This window comes from Hylobates moloch, unplaced genomic scaffold (assembly GCF_009828535.3).
Source record: "Hylobates moloch isolate HMO894 unplaced genomic scaffold, HMol_V3 SCAFFOLD_8, whole genome shotgun sequence".
Taxonomy (NCBI): Eukaryota; Metazoa; Chordata; class Mammalia; order Primates; family Hylobatidae; genus Hylobates; species Hylobates moloch.
In genome coordinates, this window is record NW_026652283.1 from 7,027,733 (window position 1) to 7,045,646 (window position 17,914).

General features: G+C 47.9%; 1 protein-coding gene across 1 annotated transcript; it reads right to left on the reverse strand.

Moving 5' to 3' along the window:
* Positions 1–1,097: 1,097 nt before the first annotated feature.
* C1RL (complement C1r subcomponent like) lies at positions 1,098–16,660 on the reverse strand. Its single transcript, XM_032159502.2, has 6 exons — positions 16,549–16,660; positions 14,868–15,096; positions 8,501–8,690; positions 6,449–6,574; positions 6,233–6,307; positions 1,098–3,710 (listed from the first exon to the last, which is right to left on the reverse strand). The coding sequence occupies exons 1-6, from the start codon at positions 16,617–16,619 to the stop codon at positions 2,938–2,940; spliced, it is 1,464 nt and encodes a 487-aa protein (XP_032015393.1). The 5' UTR covers positions 16,620–16,660; the 3' UTR covers positions 1,098–2,937.
* Between the last annotated feature and the right edge of the window lie 1,254 nt (positions 16,661–17,914).

Consider the following 17,914-nt stretch of genomic DNA (forward strand, 5'->3'; position numbering starts at 1 on the left):
TGGCACTTCACCCCATAGAGGGGCTTGGGCTACAGAGCAGGCCTCTGCGTTCTTAAGCCTTTGTAGGCTGTTCTGCTTGTTTCCCTTATTAGATGAATCCCTCCAACCTCCACCCTTCTGCCCCCACTCCCCGTCATCCATTTATGGTCTACCTGTTTAACGTGCAAGGCACTTTCCCAGGCAATAGATTGCAAGAATTCACAGAGCTGATGCAGTTCCCCATCAGGCAGTGACCACATCGTCAGTAGTTAGACATCAGGCACACAGAAGGTGCGAGATCCACCAGTGCTTGGAGGGTTTCTCCAGCAGGCCTGTGTGTCAGAGCTGAGGACTGAACCTAATGGAGGGCTAGTCTGTGATGGGATCAGGATATGATCCATAGCCTTGTTAGATCAGGAAAGACAAAAGATAGGGGAGAAGGAAAAGCACCAGATCAGAGGATGAGAAGGAAGGGGAATCTCGTCTAGCAAACTGCACATTAATATCCTAGCAGCAGCAGTGTGTGTGTGTGTGTGTGTGTGTGTGTGTGTGTGTGTGTGTGTGCGCGTGCGCGCGCGCGCGCATCCACTGTATGTTCATAATGGAGGCAGAGGGACCAGGTAAGGAGGTAAGTCTTAGCTGAAGCTCTTCCATCCATCCTAGGGATTCTCAGTTCTGCGTTGGCATTGTGCAACATGCTTGGAGAGCGGCAAACCTGGACGTCATTAGCTCAGTCCCAGCCCTGTCTCCACTCTGCCCAGCCATTCAAAATAACCTTTACTCACACATTTTTGTTAATGTCCTTGACTTGTACGAAGAAGGGAAAAAAAATGCATATGAATGTTGCTGCATTTGTTTTAAAACAAGTATTGAGGACCTTGTCTGTTACCGTGTTTGTTCCTTTAAGGATTTGATTCTTGGGAAAAAGATTTCTCTCTTAAAGTAGTGGTAGGTTTTCCTCTGTGGATATGTCTCTATCACTAGCTCATCTATCTCCACTATCTCTATCTCTAACCTACCTCTCTCCCTCTCTCTCTCTCTCATTGTCTATATCTCTATCTCTAGACCTAGAGACAACGATGGAGATGTAGGTATAGATCTACACGTACCTATATAAATATAGGTGTATATATATTTTTTTGCCTTGGTATGGAGAAACTCATATCATTTTTTTAAATCATAAAAATAAGTAAAATAAAAATGTTTCATGCTCATTAAACAAAATTCAGCAAATAGAGAATAGTGGAAAACCAGACAGCCAAAATCTTATCAATAAAGCTCCTTTCTTTAGTATTTTGAGAGAATTATTATTATATTTTTGGAGATGGGGTTTCACTATGTTGCTTAGGCTGGACTTGAACTCCTGACCTGAAGTGATCCTCCTGCATCAGCCTCCTGAGTGGCTGAGACTGTAAGTGTGCATCACTGCATCCGCCTTTTGGGAATATTTTTAATAATCTTTTGTACTGTGTGTGGGTGTAAAAAACAGAAGTAACCACATGTATGTTCAACTTTGCATCCTGCCATTTTTTTTAGAGATAAATTTAACCTTTGACCATATAGTAACGTGACTCTTGATGCTAACAAATTACCTCTCTTCTCTCTTTTATGGTATTTATCTTCTATTTCCATTGAACAGTTGTATTTTATTTGTGTCTTTCACTGTTAATCACCTCCAAATTTTTTTTTTTTTTTTTTTTAGACAGAGTCTCGCTCTCTTGCCAGGCTGGAGTGCAGTGGCAAAATCTCAGCTCACTGCAACTTCCGCCTCCTGGGTTCAAGTGATTTTCCTGCCCCAGCCTCCTGAGTAGCTGGGATTACAGGTACGTGCCACCATGCCCAGCTAATTTTTGTATTTTTAGTAGAGACGGGGTTTCACCATGTTGGCCAGGATGGGCTGGATCTCCTGACCTCATGATCCACCCACCTGGGCCTCCAAAAGTGCTAGGATTACAGGTGTGAGCCACTGTGGCTGGCCCATCACCTCCAGTCTTTACTAAAAATTAAAGAGTTGGTCCTCTCAGGTCGAGCAGCTCCCTTGATGTTGGAGGCACAGGTGGGGTGTCTGCAGGAAATTCAGTCCAGTGCAGGGCTCACCTGGCTTCTGCAGGAGATGGTGCCAGCAGGAAAGTGTGAGCCAGAGGATGCCATTTTCACAGAAGCAGGAATTCCCAGGGAGGGAAAATGGTAAGGATGTGGGGGCTGGGAGGGAAAGTGGGTGACACAGCAGGTCAGAAGAGAATTGAGAAGTATCGCGGCACACTGGGAAGAGCACAGTCTCTGCAGTCACGCACCAGCTGTGGGACTTGGGCAAGTCCCTTTATCCCCTGAGCATCAGTTTCCTCATTTGTTGCACATGGATAATAACACATCCTTTGCAAATATGGTATGAGGATTAAGTGAAATAACAGGTGAAGCACCTGGCATATAGAGGACATAAAATAAAAAAGGAGCTATTTCTATAATTGCTTCTTGGAGCTGCAGAATAGCTTGAATATTTGAAGGTCAACTAAAGGGTCTTAGGAATGTTTCAGAAATGAAATGCAATGAAAACCCCTTCCTCCATACTCTAATAGCGAGCGGGTGAGAAGATGACTGTTCCACAGGTGAGTATAAAAGCTGTGTCAACAGATGAAGTAGGGGAAGGGGGTTCTAAGGACATTCAAGGCGAAAGTTGCTGAGATGTACAGGCTTCCCTGGGCCTAGTGCATGCACACGGGGAGGTAGAAGGTGAGGAGGGACGGTCTGTGGGACCCTGCTTCCTGTCTGGCATGGTGCAGGCTTGTCGGGTGGGGGTTTCTCTTGCAGTAGCTTGGTGCAACAGTGATGTGAATACGATTTCCCTGCCTCCCCCAACCCCCACCCCCAACCCCTACCCCAGCGCTCAGTCCTCACTCCCGGCCCTCTGTTGCCTGGGGCCTCCGCTGTGCTGGTCAGTCACTGTTCGAACCCCCAGGGTCAATTCTTGCCATTCATCACTCCCTTGATCCAGTCCACATAGCTGAGCACTTTGGTGTAGAAGTCATACCCTTTGCCACACCCTATGCCCCAGGACACAATGCCCGTGGCCACCCAGTGATGGGCATGATCGTCCCATACCACATAGACGCTGCCACTGTCCCCCTGGCAGACACTGGGCCTTTGCCTCTCGTCCCCGACACAGAACATATTGTCAGAAAACACCTCAGGTCTCTGTCTCTTTTGGAGCCAGGCGTTGCAGGCCTCCCTGGAAGCTACGGGCAGCCTCGAGTACTTCAACTCAGTAGTTAGCCAGCCCATCTCCATGCCAAACCCACTGACGTAGCCCAACAAGCCGCTGCGGTAGAGGGTCTCATTATCGGGCAGACAGACCGGGAGGACGTTGGGGCCCAGGGGGATGCTGTGCTGCAGCTCCAGGAGGGCGATGTCCCCACTAAAGTTGTGGGACTCATTCTGACGGTAGTCGGGGTGCACAACGACACGGTGGACAGGGTGGTTCCCCAGTTTCAGCATCTCATCTATGGCTGTGTGGCCCAGGAACACATTCACACTCTGGTTCTTCCTGAGAGAAACACTGTCCTTGGGGTAGATGGTGTGGGCAGCAGTGAGGATCCATCTGTCACCCAGCAGGGCCCCGCCCCCACGACCATGGATACTGGTGAAGGCTTGCCAGGGGAAGTTGCCCAGCTTAGCTCTGGAAGAACCGAGGGTCGTCTGATTCTGGGCAATGGGGGTGACTGGCCGTCCGCAGACTGGGAGAGAGGAGGGGTAGGGGTGACAGTCAGCAGCTGCGTCTAGACACATTGATTAAAGACCTACTTCTCTGAAGTGCTGTGGTAGGGGATGCGTGAAGAGGCTCTGGGATCAGGACTTTTTTTTTTTTTGATACCGAGTTTCGCTCTTGTTGCCCAGACTGGAGTGTACTTGTGCGATCTCGGCTCACTGCAACCTCCGCCTCCTGCGCTCAAGCAATTCTCCTGCCTCAGCCTCCAGAGTAGCTGGGATTACAGGCACTGACCACCACGCCCGGCTAATTTTTGTGTATTTTTAGTAGAGATGGGGTTTCATCACGTGGGCCAGGCGGGTCTGGAACCCCTGACCTCAGGTGATCCACCCACCTCGGCCCCCCAAAGTGCTGGGATTACAGGCGTGAGCCACCGTGCCTGGCCGGGATCAGGACTCTTGTACTGATGCAGACCCACAGTGTAGACCATGTGGGCAGACAAGGGCAGGTAATCAATGCCAAGTATACAGGGCACCCATCCTGCATGGGACTCAGGACAGTGGACTGAGGGTAGGGAGCACAGATGAGCACATGTTTGGGGCTGGTTCTGCAGGGCTCTCCTTCCTGCCTCCTCAGAGGCATTAAAGCCATTCCTTTGGACCATCCTGGGCCCCCATGCTACAGGCAGAGTCTGTTTCAGTGCCTCCTGCCTCAGTTTTGTGTCACTTCTTCATTTGTAACATCTCCCACTACCACCTGCCCTCCAACCCATCCCCAAAGCACTGCGAGACTTCAGGCTACCCCTAGAGTTTTCCGTGGATCAGATTGGGTTAAGAAGGCAATGCTTTCGGCCGGGCGCGGTGGCTCACGCCTGTAATCCCAGCACTCTGTGAGGCCGAGATAGGCGGATCACGAGGTCAGGAGATCCAGACCATCCTGGCTAACACGGTGAAACCCCGTCTCTACTAAAAAATACAAAAAAAATTAGCTGGGCGTGGTGGCGGGCGCCTGTAGTCCCAGCTACTGGGGAGGCTGAGGCAGGAGAATGGCGTGAACCCAGGAGGAGGAGCTTGCAGTGAGCCGAGATTGTGCCACTGCACTCCAGCCTGGGCGACAGAGCGAGACTCTGTCTCAAACCAAACAAAACAAAACAAAAAAACAAAAAACAAAAAAGCAAAAGAAGGCAATGCTTTGCTCTCATTCAAAAGTGTGGATCTCAGAAATGGTGGGCTTGAACCCTCATGTATTGCTGGTGAGATGTAACATGGTGCTGCTGCTGTTGAAGACAGTTTGGTGGTTCCTCAACAAGTTAAACAGAATTATTATACAATCCAGCAAGTCTACTGCTAGGTATACCCAAGAGATTTAGAAACGTATGTTGATATAAAAACTTGTACACAAATGCTCATAGCAGCATCATTCATAATAGGCAAGAAATAGAGACAACCCAAATGTCCATCAGTTGAATGAAGAAACCAAATGGTGTATCCATAGAAAGGAGTATTATTTAGCCATAAAAATGAAATACTGATGGATGCTATAACAGGAATGAACCTTGAAAACATTACGCTAACTGAAAGAAGCCAGACAGAAATGGCCACACATTATATGATTCCACAGACATAAAATCCATAGAGGCAAATCCACAGAGACAGAAGACAGATTAGTGGTTGCCGGGGCGGGGGAGGGGAGAGTTGGAGGTACTGGGCTTTTCTGGGGAGGGTGATGGAGATGATGTGGAATTAGTGGTAAAGGTTTCACAACATTGTGAACACACCAAACATTACTGGATTGTACTGTTTAAAGTGGTTAAGGCTGGGCGCAGTGGCCCAAGCCTGTAATCCCAGCACTTTGGGAGGCTGAGGCGGGTCGATCACCTGAGGTCAGGAGTTCGAGACCAGCCTGACCAACATGGCGAAACCCTGTCTCTACTAAAAATACAAAAAAAAATGAGCTGGGTATAGTGGCAGGTGCCTGTAATCCCAGCTACTCGGGAGGCTGAGGCAGGAGAATCGCTTGAACCCAGAAAGTGGAGGTTGCAGTGAGCCAAGATTGCACCATTGCACTCCAGCCTGGGCGACGAGAGAAACTCCATCTCAAAAAAAGAAAAAAAAAAAAAAGTGAGCCACTGCACCCAGCCGGAATTTTATGTCAATAATTTTTTTTTAAAATGGTTGACTTTCTGGCACTGTGTGGCATCTAGGTAGGGAGATATTTTAGGAATAGAGACCTGTCAGTATATCCTTAAAATGTATGGCACAAAAAGACGGTTTTCTCTTACTTCAGCTTGTTGGTCTCTCTTCTTCCCTTTCTAGTCCATCTCATTAACGTCCTTCATGCTTTTCCTCAGCTGTATCTTGACCCCTGAAGAATGAGGAACAAGCTCCCTGCCTCTCTTTTCTGGGCCTTCTTGATTGCCCTGTTCTTCCTCACCTTCTGCTTCTTATCTTTCTTTCTATTCTAAGGCTTTCCTTTGACCCCTGTGTCCCGTAGGTCCCAGCTGCAGCTGAGGCGTGTTGGGGGGGATGGTGCTAGCAGGTGGCTACTCACCAGGCATACACTGAAGAACCTCCTCCCCATCCTGTCTGTCTTTCCAGGTCCCTGGGGTTGCGCAGGTGAGTGCTCCTGAGGCGCAAAATGAGGAGAGGCAAAGAAATAGGCTCAGAGTTGAAGCTGTTGGTTAACAAAGCAGGTGCTCGGAGGGTGTCAGGCATTTGGGTGGGAATGAGGCGGATGGAAGCCACCCCTCAGCAGGTGGGGACTCACCTGCTGCCGCGGCCTGATAATAGGGCTCCTGGCAGTGGTTCTGGACCTTGGCGGGGTTGTCTCCAGGTGCGTTGATGGCCTCAGAGCCCCTGCTGGCCTCGCTGATGGGCTGACTATAGTTCACAGCTATAGGAAGACAGCACCTAGCACAGACTTGCCAACTGGCAACCTAGGGGCTGATTCTGGGCCATGGCTATACTTGATTTGACTTGCACGGTGTTTTATTTTTTATTTTTAGTTTTTTTTTAAAACATTTGAGTTAGTTTTCACTGATCAGATTGACAACACTCAAAGAGTTTGAAGATAACTGTGACAAGCAGGGTAGGGGGGAACAGGCACTTCCGTATATGGTAGGTATGTAAATTAGCAAAACATTTTTGGAGAAAATTTTAGCAATATCAAAATTTAAAATGCAAATATTTTTTAACCTACTACTCCATTTCTAAAAATTTAGTCTAAAGATATTCTCACACGTGCTCAAAGATGTAAATGCAAGGATATGCACAGTAGCAGCATGTGTGGCAGCAAAGTATCTATCAGGAGGGCTGATCAAATACATTATGACACATCAATCAAGGAGATTTTATGTGGTCATTAAAAATAATAAGTTCGCCAGGTGCGGTGGCTCATGCCTGTAATCCTAGCACTTTGGGAGCCTGAGGCAGGCAGATCACCTGAGGTCAGGAGTTTGAGACCAGCCTGGCCAACATGGTGAAACCATTACTAAAAATGCAAAAATTAGCTGGGTGTGGTGGCATACCTATAATCCCAGCTACTCAGGAGGCTGAGGCGGGAGAATCGCTTGAACCCAGGAGGCAGAGGTTACAAGGAGAAGAGACTGTGCCACTGCACTCCAGCCTGGGCGATAGAGTGAGACTCTGTTTCAAAAAATAATAAATAAAATAAAAACTAAAAAATAAATGAGTTAATGCTGTCCGTATGGAATGGGATGATCTTTAACATATTCAGTGGAAAAATGCCAAGTTTAGAACACTTGCAATACAGACACACACAATTTATCCTCTTCCTAGGAAGAATACCTAGGAAATGGAGAACACAGTTGTTTCTGGGGAGGGCAGCCAGGAGTTAAGAGCCAGAGATCAGAGGAAGATTTACTTTTTAGCATACTTAAAAAAATGATATTTTATCATGTGCACCCTTCCCTTCCTTCCTTCCTTCCTTCCTTCCTTCCTTCCTTCCTTCCTTCCTTCCTTCCTCCTTCCTTCCTTCCTTCCTTCCTTCCTTCCTTCCTTCCTTCCTTCCCTTCCTTCTTCCTTCCTTCCCTCCCTCCCTCCTTCCTTCCTTCCCTTACTTTCCCTCTCTCCCTCCCTCCCTTCTTTCTTTCCCTCTTTCTCCTTTCTTGCTTTCTTCCCTTTTTTCCCTTCCCTTCCCTTTCCCTTCCCCTTCCCCTTTCCCTCCTTCCTTCCTTCCTCTCTTTCTCTCTTTCTTCTTGTCTCACTATGTCTCCCAGGCTGGAGTGCGGTGTCGTGATTATGGCTGACTGCAGCCTCAAACTCCCTGGCTCAAGCAATCCTCCCCCTCAGTCCCCGAATAGCTGGTACTACAGGTGTGCACCACCATGCCTGGCTAATTTTTAATTTTTTTTTGTGGAAACGGGGTCTCACTATGTTACCCAGGCTGGTCTCCAACTACTGGTCTCAAGCAATCTTCCAGCCTTGGCCTCCCAAAGTGCTGGGATTACAGGCATGAACCACTGCCTCCAGCCAGTATTTATCTTTCAAAAACAAATCTGAGTCATCATTTGAAAATTTATAATTTTACTTAAAAATCTGGATTTTTGGCATCTCTTTAAAAATGAGATGATCTGCAAACACTGGGCCTGTAAATCTGTGTGGAAACAACGCTGGGGCTGAGCAACGGCTGTCTCTTAATAGGGTTATTTGCCAGCAGGGGCAGGGCTGGGGTCCAGCCCAGGTGTCCCTGAGTCCCCAGCCTCAGCTGTCACTCAAGCTTCCACTTAAGGCTTGAAGATACCAGGGTCATGGCTGGGAACAGAGGCTCCCTCCCTGCACCCCCAGGAGGGACACTCACCCACGGTTTGGTAGAGGGCCAGGAAGCCCTTGTGGAGGTGGGCAGTCTTGTTCTCCGAGGAAGGCTGTGTGCGGAAGGTCAGCCGCAAACTCCTCCCTGAGGATATAAACTCCCTCTGACCAGGGGGCCTGCCCAGAGGGGAGCCTTGCTGACCACAGAACTGGCTTGGATCCGACCCGCTGGCTGAGATCTGAAAGCAGGAGGAGGAGTGAGGCTGCAGATAGGTGTGGGGTGAACCTGCGCTGCTGGCGTCACAGGGGCACATCCTCGGTGTGACTCCAGCCCCATCTAGACGGGCCGTGCCCCTCTGGGGCTCAGAAGGCACCTCACAGAGGCTTCCTCAGCTAGCTTCTGGTTCCATTATTAACTCCTGAGTTTCTTCCAGACATGACCACATACTACAATGTTTCTTTAGCCTACCATAATTATTTCATATAACCCACTATATTTTCCTTCTTTTAAGAAGTTCCTTGGGAACACCAGGGTTCCCATAAGAGTCACTGGATTATAAATTCTAAGAAGGCAAGGACTACTTCTGTCTTTTTCACCACTGAGTTCCTGGTGCTCACCGTGGTACCTATAGCACCACAGCTTTGACTCAATGAACATGGGCATAAGCCCCTCCCATCCAGCTTCTCCTCCATCCCCAAACCCCATCCCATCACCTTCCACTTCTCTGAGTAACTTTCTTTGGCCAACATCTGTGAAGCAGTAAGACCCTCTGCAGAGACTGACCCTCTGGGGTCCCTGCCTTTTCCTGCTTTCCTTCTTTTGGGGTGCCCCTCCTCTTATCCCATGCACTTTGTAAACGAAGCTCTCACAATGTATGAAAACCTAAGGACACAGGTGTCCACAGTCCAGGTGCACTGGATGGTGTTGCTTCACCTGGCAGGTTGTCTCTGTTTCAATGCCCTTTGACTGTCTCACCTCTGCTCAAATCCCTTCCTGTGGGTTCCTCAACTCAAGGAAGGGGTGGCTTGGAGGGAGTTCCTGGGCCATGCTTCCTGCTTCATCTCTGTTCCAGGCACACAGCTCACTGCTTGGCTCATTTTATTTCTGGTTTTCATACTGATCCATATATCCTAGGTTTTTGCTAGCTCTCCATTCCCTCATTCTCCACAAGTCCCAAATTCATTCAAGACTTCATCCAGACCATGTCATTATGATCAGAGTAACTGGGTAAAAGTTGCGATGAAGAAAATTTCTCAATCGCCCCAAATACCTGGCTCAGGCAAATCCCAATACTGGTCTTTTGCTTAGAATATCAACAAATGTAACTCCTGGCATTTAAGAGGCCTGCCTTTTGGGGAAGAAGCAATTTGGTATAGGAAATGGTGCTCAACTGCTCTACTTGGTTGTAAAACCCTGCAGTTTTCTTTTTGCCCTTTTCCCTGAATTGTTAGCTAAATACAATTGCTTAGGATTCTAACTAGGAAAGTAGAGTGGACACAGGACTGAGTCCTAAGACCCTTAAATTCTAGACTTTGCTACTAACTCCATGTGTGAAATGGGGAGTTTCTGAAGCACCCAAGATCTCAGTTTCCTCTCCTGTATAATGGTCTGTGTGGCCTCTTCCAGCATGTTCTATGGCATCTTCCAGAGTCCACACTAAGAGCAGTGGTGAGGGTGGATACTCAATACCTGCTCCTTCAAAATTCATCCTGTTGTGTGTCCTGCACACACATAAGCTTGCATTTTATTCACGCTCTCACTTATTCCTTTAATACATTTACTGATTGTGTACTATGTGTAAGATACTGTGCTAGGTGCTGGGGACACAGATATGACAAAGTTCTGCACAGTTCTGCTCCCGAGGAGCAGTGGCTGAGGACACTGACAAGTAAAAAATAAACTGGATTATAGTGTGCTGAATTCTGCATTTGAGGGGGGGGTGTGTGTGACTTACTCTGGGAGGAATCCTATTTCTGAACTTGAAGTTTCTCAATGACAAGAAAAGAGGCCAGGATTAAAAATCTCTCAGATTTAAGAGGAACGGGACTCATGGTAGGTGCTCAACAGACATAGGCTGAATTGAACAAAGTATCATCCTGACTGGTGAAGTCTGAAGCAATAAATGCACGCAGGTATCTCCTCTCCCACCTCAAACCCCAGTCATATGACAGCAAAGGGATAAAATGGTACACATAACCAAGGACAAAAAAGGGAGAGAGGATGACAGCAGATGACAGGTGTCAACACACTTTGGAAGATGGAGTGGAGATATCAAGTGATAACTTGAGTTTGCAATGATGGGAGCCAACATAAGCAAGCAGGTTCTCATCACAGAACCAGGGGAAGTTTTAAAAATTGGAGGAATCAAGATAGGGATGAGGGAAGGGCTGGCACAGGGATGGCAGACCGGAAGCCTGTGAGGGAGACTGCAGAATCCTAGAATCTCTGTGCACCCAGGCAACTCCCTCTGGCCCACCCTGGCAGAAGGCATGAGCTTAACAAGAAACCCTGGACTTGAGGCCCCGCGGCACACTTGATAGAGGGGGCGAAGGCCAGTGCAGCAGGTCCATGAATAACGTCGTCGTTTCATTATGATGTTGATGAGAAAAAATACTGCCCCGTGGCTGGGGCCACTGTCTGGGTGAAGTTTGCACATTATTCCCATGTCTTCAGTGGCTTTCTCCAGGTCCTCTGGTTTCCTCCCACATCCCAAGCTGTGCCTGTTAGGTGACCTGGCGTGTCTCCACGGTCCCAGTGGGTGAGTATGAGTGTGTGAGTGCGTCCTGAAACAGGATAGTGTCCTGTCCAGCACTGGTTCCTGCCTTACATCCTGAAGTGCTGGAACAGGCTGTGGCCACCCGTGACCCCAAACTGGAATAATTGGGTAAATAATCTTACTCGTTTTTATTAACCTTTCTTACATGTAGGCATAGTTCACATGTATTTCAATATTTAATATTAGAAGTGTTTGGGGTCTTTAGAGGTTTGGTGATGTTTCTGTGATCAGTAATTGCTGTAGAAACTTCACTTTTGTCTATATCAATTAGCTCTATGGCCAAATTGGTTTCATTCTATGTTATTTCTCTTAAAGTCATACTTTCCAAGAACCCATGGATGATATTAAGTGAGGACTCACTGTACTAAAAACAGAAGGATTAAGTGAAAGTCTACCTGCCACACAGTGAGCTGCATCTCCCTCCACCAGGCCCTTTTCTCAGCTTGTTGACCAGAATGCTGGGGTCCCTGAGCTGGAATCTGCAGGAGTCCTCTCGGGAAACTGGCTGCCCCCAAATAAAACGCTTTTACATCCTGACAGTTGGGAGGCCCCCAGTGGCATATCTAGGTCACCTTGTTGATAACCCTATTTTCAAACCTATCATTTGACAAATTTTAGCTATCTACACAGAACTTCCAATTAGTATTTTAGTGCTCCACTCTTTTTTTTTTTTCTTTGAGACAGAGACTCACTCTGCCCCTCCCGCCCCCGAGGCTGTAGTGCAGTGGCCTGATCTCAGCTTACTACAACTTCCACCTCCCAGTTTCAAGCGATTCTTATGCCTCAGCCTCCCAAGTAGCTGGGATTACAGGCGTACACCACCATGCCTGGCTAATTTTTGTATTTTAGTAGAGACGGGGTTTCACCATGTTGGCCAGGCTGGTCTCAAACTCCTGGCCTCAGGTGATCTGCCTGCCTCGGCCTCCCAAAGTGCTGGGATTACAGATGTGAGGCACCGTGCCCGGCCTTAAATATGAATGGACAGCCAAGTATTATCAGATATTGTAGGAAAGTCTCTAACACAAAAAGCAGAGAACAAAACAGACAAATGGTAAAAAGGAACTTGGATGAAATAGACCGACTATAGAGAACAGAAGAAATAGTTAAAAATAATCCCAAAGGAGGGAAAGGAGTTGATATTGCATCAATGAAACAAGAACAATACTCTATAAAAAGGCACATTTAGAAAATTAGAATGAATCCTTAGAAATGAAATAATATGTCAGTGGAAAGAAACCATTAACTAAAAGGTTGGGATTTAAAGATGAGGAAATTTCCCAGAAAGTAGAACAAAAGAGATGGTAAATAGAACAAAACAGATAACAAAGCTAGAGAATCAATCTAGAACATACAACAGCTGAATTATAGGAGAAAGAGAAAATAAGGAAATGAGATATCTAGAAATTATTTAAAAAATAGCACAAGAACATTCCTAGAATTGAAGGACTAGAATAAAAGAGGCTCTAGATTAAAAGAAACTTGCACAATGAGTGAAAAACCACATGTATCAAAGAACATCATAATGAAAATCCAGAATACTGGTAATAAGGAAAATATTCCAGAAGTTCTAGAGAGAGAAAACAAAGGATTAGGAATGCTAAGGGCATCAAACTTCTTAACAAAGTCTAGACCTAGAAGACAATATCATCAAAATTCTGGAAGAAAAAGGTTTCCAATCTAGAATGCTATACCCAGATCAACTATCCATCCACTGTGAGGGTAGAACTGAGACATTTAGACATATATAAGATCCTCTAAAATTCACTCTAAAATACTCTTTCTAAGGAAGGCACCGGTGAATGTGCTCCTCCAAAATGGGAGAATAAACCAAAAAAGAGAAAGGTATGGGATTCAGGTTCAGCACAGGACAGGTAAAGGAAATCCCCGGAAAGAGGGAGAAGAGAACTCCCAGAATGTGTGACAGCTTAGAGAGCAAAGAACTCAGGCTGTGAAAATAAATCGAGAGATCTTCAGGAGGGATGTCACCAATTAAAAGGAGGACCGATAGACTGAAATTCGTGCTTGAGTATTTCAGAAGAAGATTTACACTCCTGGCTAAGAGTCTGGTGAGGTTAGTTACAGAGACAACTAAGCAAACTAAAGAGCAAAACAAAAACACCCCCCACCAAAAAACAAAACAAAACAAAAAAACTCCATGTAACTATTGACTCCTAGGAAACCTAAAAGTTGGAGAAGAAAAGAAATATTTTATGCCATGTGCTCAGATGTGAATATTTTACAGTCATCATAATGTCAATAATGAATAAAGATTTAACTAAAAATGATAATATAGGTAAACTGGCCGGGTGGGGAGGGGAAATGTGGGTGGTGAAGACTGAAGACAGATAAAGCTAGTCCTTATCTTCTATACTGTAGTTGAACATTAATAGAAAATATGTAAAAATGAAAGACAAATAAGCATGTTATTTATACATATGAAGTTAAAGACCAGATGAAACAGCTACATGAACTGGCAAATGACTGCTCCTGAGGAGCAGCACTCAGGGGCGGGGAGGAACAGCTTGGAGACTGTTGTTATTCATAAATCTTTTTAAAAAACTTTTTTTTTGTTTGGAGACAGGGTCTCACTCTGTCACCCAGGCTGGAGTATGGTGTCATGATCAGAGCTCACTGCAGCCTCTACCTTCCAGGCTCAAGTGATCCTCTCACTTCAGCGTCCCTTGTAGCTGGGACCACAGGTGCGTGCCACCACACTCGGCTAATTTTTAAATGTTTTTGTAGAGATGGGGTCTTGCTATGTTGCCCAGGCTAGTCTCAAATTCCTGGGCTTAAGTGATCCTTTCGCCTCAGCCTCCCAAAGTACTGGGACTACAGACATAAGCTACTGTGCCCAGCCTTAGAAAACTTTAATTTAAAAAAAAAAAGTGTTACAACTAATATGTATCCATAATAATTAAAAATTTTAAAATTAGAAAATAAAGTTCGAAAATTTATGTGTCATTTTGATATAAATAAAATTTAAATCAAAAGATAATGTGCTCTTTTTATTTTTGTTTATTATTTCCTTATTTTTGAGATGGGGTCTTGCTATGTTGCTTAGGCTGGCCTTGAACTCCTGGGCTCCAGCCCTCTGATTCTCCAGACTCAGTCTCCTGAGTATACTGCTGGGACCACAGGCTTGCATCACTCCATCAAGTAGTGTTTTTAAAATGTCCTTATTCTGAATAAGGCTTTGGCGTTAGAAGTTTTGTGATAGCTCTTCTACGGTAAGTGTGAACAGTGACTTAATCTTTTCTTATTATTTGTGCACAGCTTCCTCACCTGATAGAGCAGGCACTCAACAAATACATGATGACATATTTTTAACAACCAATATGTGCGTCCCTGCCCCTGGCTCCATAGATTTGCAAGATTTGTGTGTCCCTTCATAAGTCTTCCAAACGCAGGGCCTGCTTGCTGCCCTCTTTGCTCTGTGGCGCCCAGATGGCAGCCCTGGAGGCGCTGGTGGGAGGCTGTGTCCTGGGGTCCACCACTGCTCCCCGGTAAGCCAAGCCCGACTGTCCCTACATGGAAAATTAATCTCTCCTCCAGATGGGTGATTCAGGGCACCGCCACTTCCCAAACCCCGGGAGTCTCCCTGGCCACAGTCCTGGCGGGACCCCCTCATCCCCAGCTCACTGTGACAGAGTCCCCTGCACAGTCCTGGGACGGCTCCAGGTCGAAGTCCTGGAAGACGAGGCTCACAGCAAAGCCCTCTGGAGCCGTGATGTCCGTGCTGCTCTCTTGGCCTTTGCGATACGGCTCTGGGTACCCGGGGGATGTCAGCTGCTGGGGTAGCTCTTGGGCCAAGAGGAGGGAGCCCCGGGTGGGGCAAGCCTGGAGGACTCCCCAGAGGAGCAGCCACCACCTGTGAGTGGGAGGGAGGGCAAGGTGGGGCCGCGCAGCTATGGCCGGAAGCCTGTGGGTGTGGGAGGAGCGGGGGAGCCGCGCTAGGACTGAGAGGCCTCGCGAGGCGGGGCTAGAAGCGGTGGCCTCACCCTGGAGGCCCGGGCACTCCCTTGCTCCCCTTCCTCACCCCAATCCCTACAGCCTCCCGCGCAGCCTGAGCTCTGGGATTGTGGGTTTCCCGAAGACATCCCCTTTGCTCATCTCCCAGGAGAGGCTCATCCAAAGGAGGGGGGTGCTTGCTGCTTCAGCAGATCCCACCCCACCCTGGGATCGAGGGAGCAATGGTGGGGCGAGTGAGGGGCTGCCGCAAATATCCCCCATCACCCTCAGGGAAGGTGCTAGAGGTCACAGGCACATTTCAGTTTCCCCATGGAATATCTGCTGTGCTGCTGCTGCTGCTGGTGGTGTGTGTGTATGTGGGGGATGTGTGTGTGTGTGTGTGTGTGTGTGTGTGTATGTGGGGTGTGTGTGGGGATGTGTGTGTGTATGTGGGGGGTGTGTGGGGATGTGTGTGTGTATGTGTGGTGTGTGTGTGTGTGTATGTGGGGGATGTGTGTGTGTTTATGTGTATGTGGGGGATGTGTGTGTGTGTGTGTGTGTGGGATGTGTGTGTGTGTGGGATGTGTGTGTGTATGTGTATGTGGGGTGTGTGTGTGTGTATGTGTATGTGGGGGATGTGTGTGTGTGTGTATGTGGGGGTGTGTGTGGGGTATGTGTGTGTGTGTATGTGGGGGTGTGTGTGTGTGTGTGCATGTGGGGGATGTGTGTGTGTGTTTATGTGTATGTGGGGGATGTGTGTGTGTATGTGTATGTGGGGGATGTGTGTGTGTGTGTGTATGTGTATGTGGGGGATGTGTGTGTTTATGTGTATGTGGGGGATTGTGTGTATGTCGGGGATGTGTGTGTGTGTATGTGGGGGATGTGTGTGTGTATGTGGGGGGTGTGTGTGTGTATGTGTATGTGGGGGATGTGTGTGTTTATGTGGGGGATGTGTGTGTGTGTGTATGTGGGGGATGTGTGTGTGTTTATGTGTATGTGGGGGATGTGTGTGTGTGTGTATGTGTGTGTGGGGGATGTGTGTGTGTATGTGGGGGATGTGTGTGTGGTGGATGTGTGTGTGTGTGTGTGTGTGTATGTGGGGGATGTGTGTGTGTTTATGTGTATGTGGGGGATGTGTGTGTGTGTGTGTATGTGTGGGATGTGTGTGTGTGTATGTGGGGGATGTGTGTGTGTGTATGTGGGGGATGTGTGTGTGTATGTGGGGGATGTGTGTGTGTGTGTGTATGTGGTGTGTGTATGTGGGGTGTGTGTGTGTGTGTGGTAGGGTGGAGGGAGGGAGGGTTTGCGGCCACACACCCTCCCTTCTCTTCCCCTCCCGTCCTCTTCCCTCCTCTGCCGGGACCACACTCACATTGCGCCTGGACAGTCTGTGGAGTGAGGGCTTCTGCAGGGATATTTCCCCCACACTCTGGGTCCGGGCATCTGGAACTGGACATCTGGGACCTGCGAGAGAACTGGCCCAGGATAGGGAACAAAAGGTGAAGGCCGGTGGGGGAGGAGGAAGTTCCTGGAAATGTTAAGCAACTCCACGGTTCCCCTTCTCCAATTCTCCGGGCTGAGCGCCACCTGCCGTCTGACTCAGGAACAGCGGGCCCGCCGCAGCTTAGGGGAAAAAACGTCCAAAAGCCTCGTTGGCCCTCAGAGGTCAGAGTGGCAGGGCCCTGACTCGACCCTTTTGTACTATTTAACATTAATTTTTGCCGTGTGTGTAGGATGGCTCCTTGTGAGTTATGGCTGCTGCCTTCAATCAGCCACGTCTCTTCCTCCCCGACCTTTCCATTCACCGACATACCTGGGAAGCCTCCCTCTTGTAGAATTGAAGTTTGTGATCCTCGATCTTGAGCTTTCTCTTCCTTCCCCTCCTCACCAAGCAAGGGTGGGGGACATGCGCTTAGGTGGTCTTTTGAATCCTATTCACAACCTCTGGAGGCTGCTTGTCCAGCATGGTCAGGGCTGGGGTCGAGCCCAGGTGTCCCTCAGTCATCACTCAAGCTTCTTTAGGCAGATACTAGAGCCCGTGGCTGCTCTCACCGCTCCCAGAGGAAGGACACTCACCCACAGCTTGGTAGGAGGCCAGAAGGCCCTTGTGGAGATGGGAGGTCCTGTCCTCAGAGAAGGCAGGTGTGTGGAAGGCCTTACATTGTACACACACACATGCATGTGCGCGCGCACACACACACACACCTCTCAAAGAGAAGAATCTATTGCTTCCTCCATTTTGCATATAGTAATAGGGCAGCAAGTTACAGACCCAAACAGGGTATGCTCTGCACCTTTGGTTTTTCTAGGCTAGAGAGATTTAGGAGAGCCACAGTCTATGGCTACAAGGAGATGACAAGAGAGTGATGGCCAGGACAGATGCAATTTCTCAGGTACAGTCGAGATCAAGCCTACCTGCCTGCCACACCCCAACCCCAAACACAACTGGGGATGATCTCCCATACCCATCTTTTAGACGAGTGGGCCCCTCTGACTAGGACTTCTTTCCTCCCCTGAGACCACTGAAACCTGCTCTCTCATAGAGCTCTTAGGGTCACTGGAGCACCTTGGGAGCCAGAGGTGCAGCCAAAGAGTGAACAATGGTACCAATCCCAAGACCCATGTGTTAGGAAGAAACCAGCCAAGACTCAGATCAGGACTGGGGAGTCCACCCCTCACCTCCCTTCAGAGCATTATTTCCTAATGAGGGGCAGGAACTAACTGGAAAACCCAGGCTA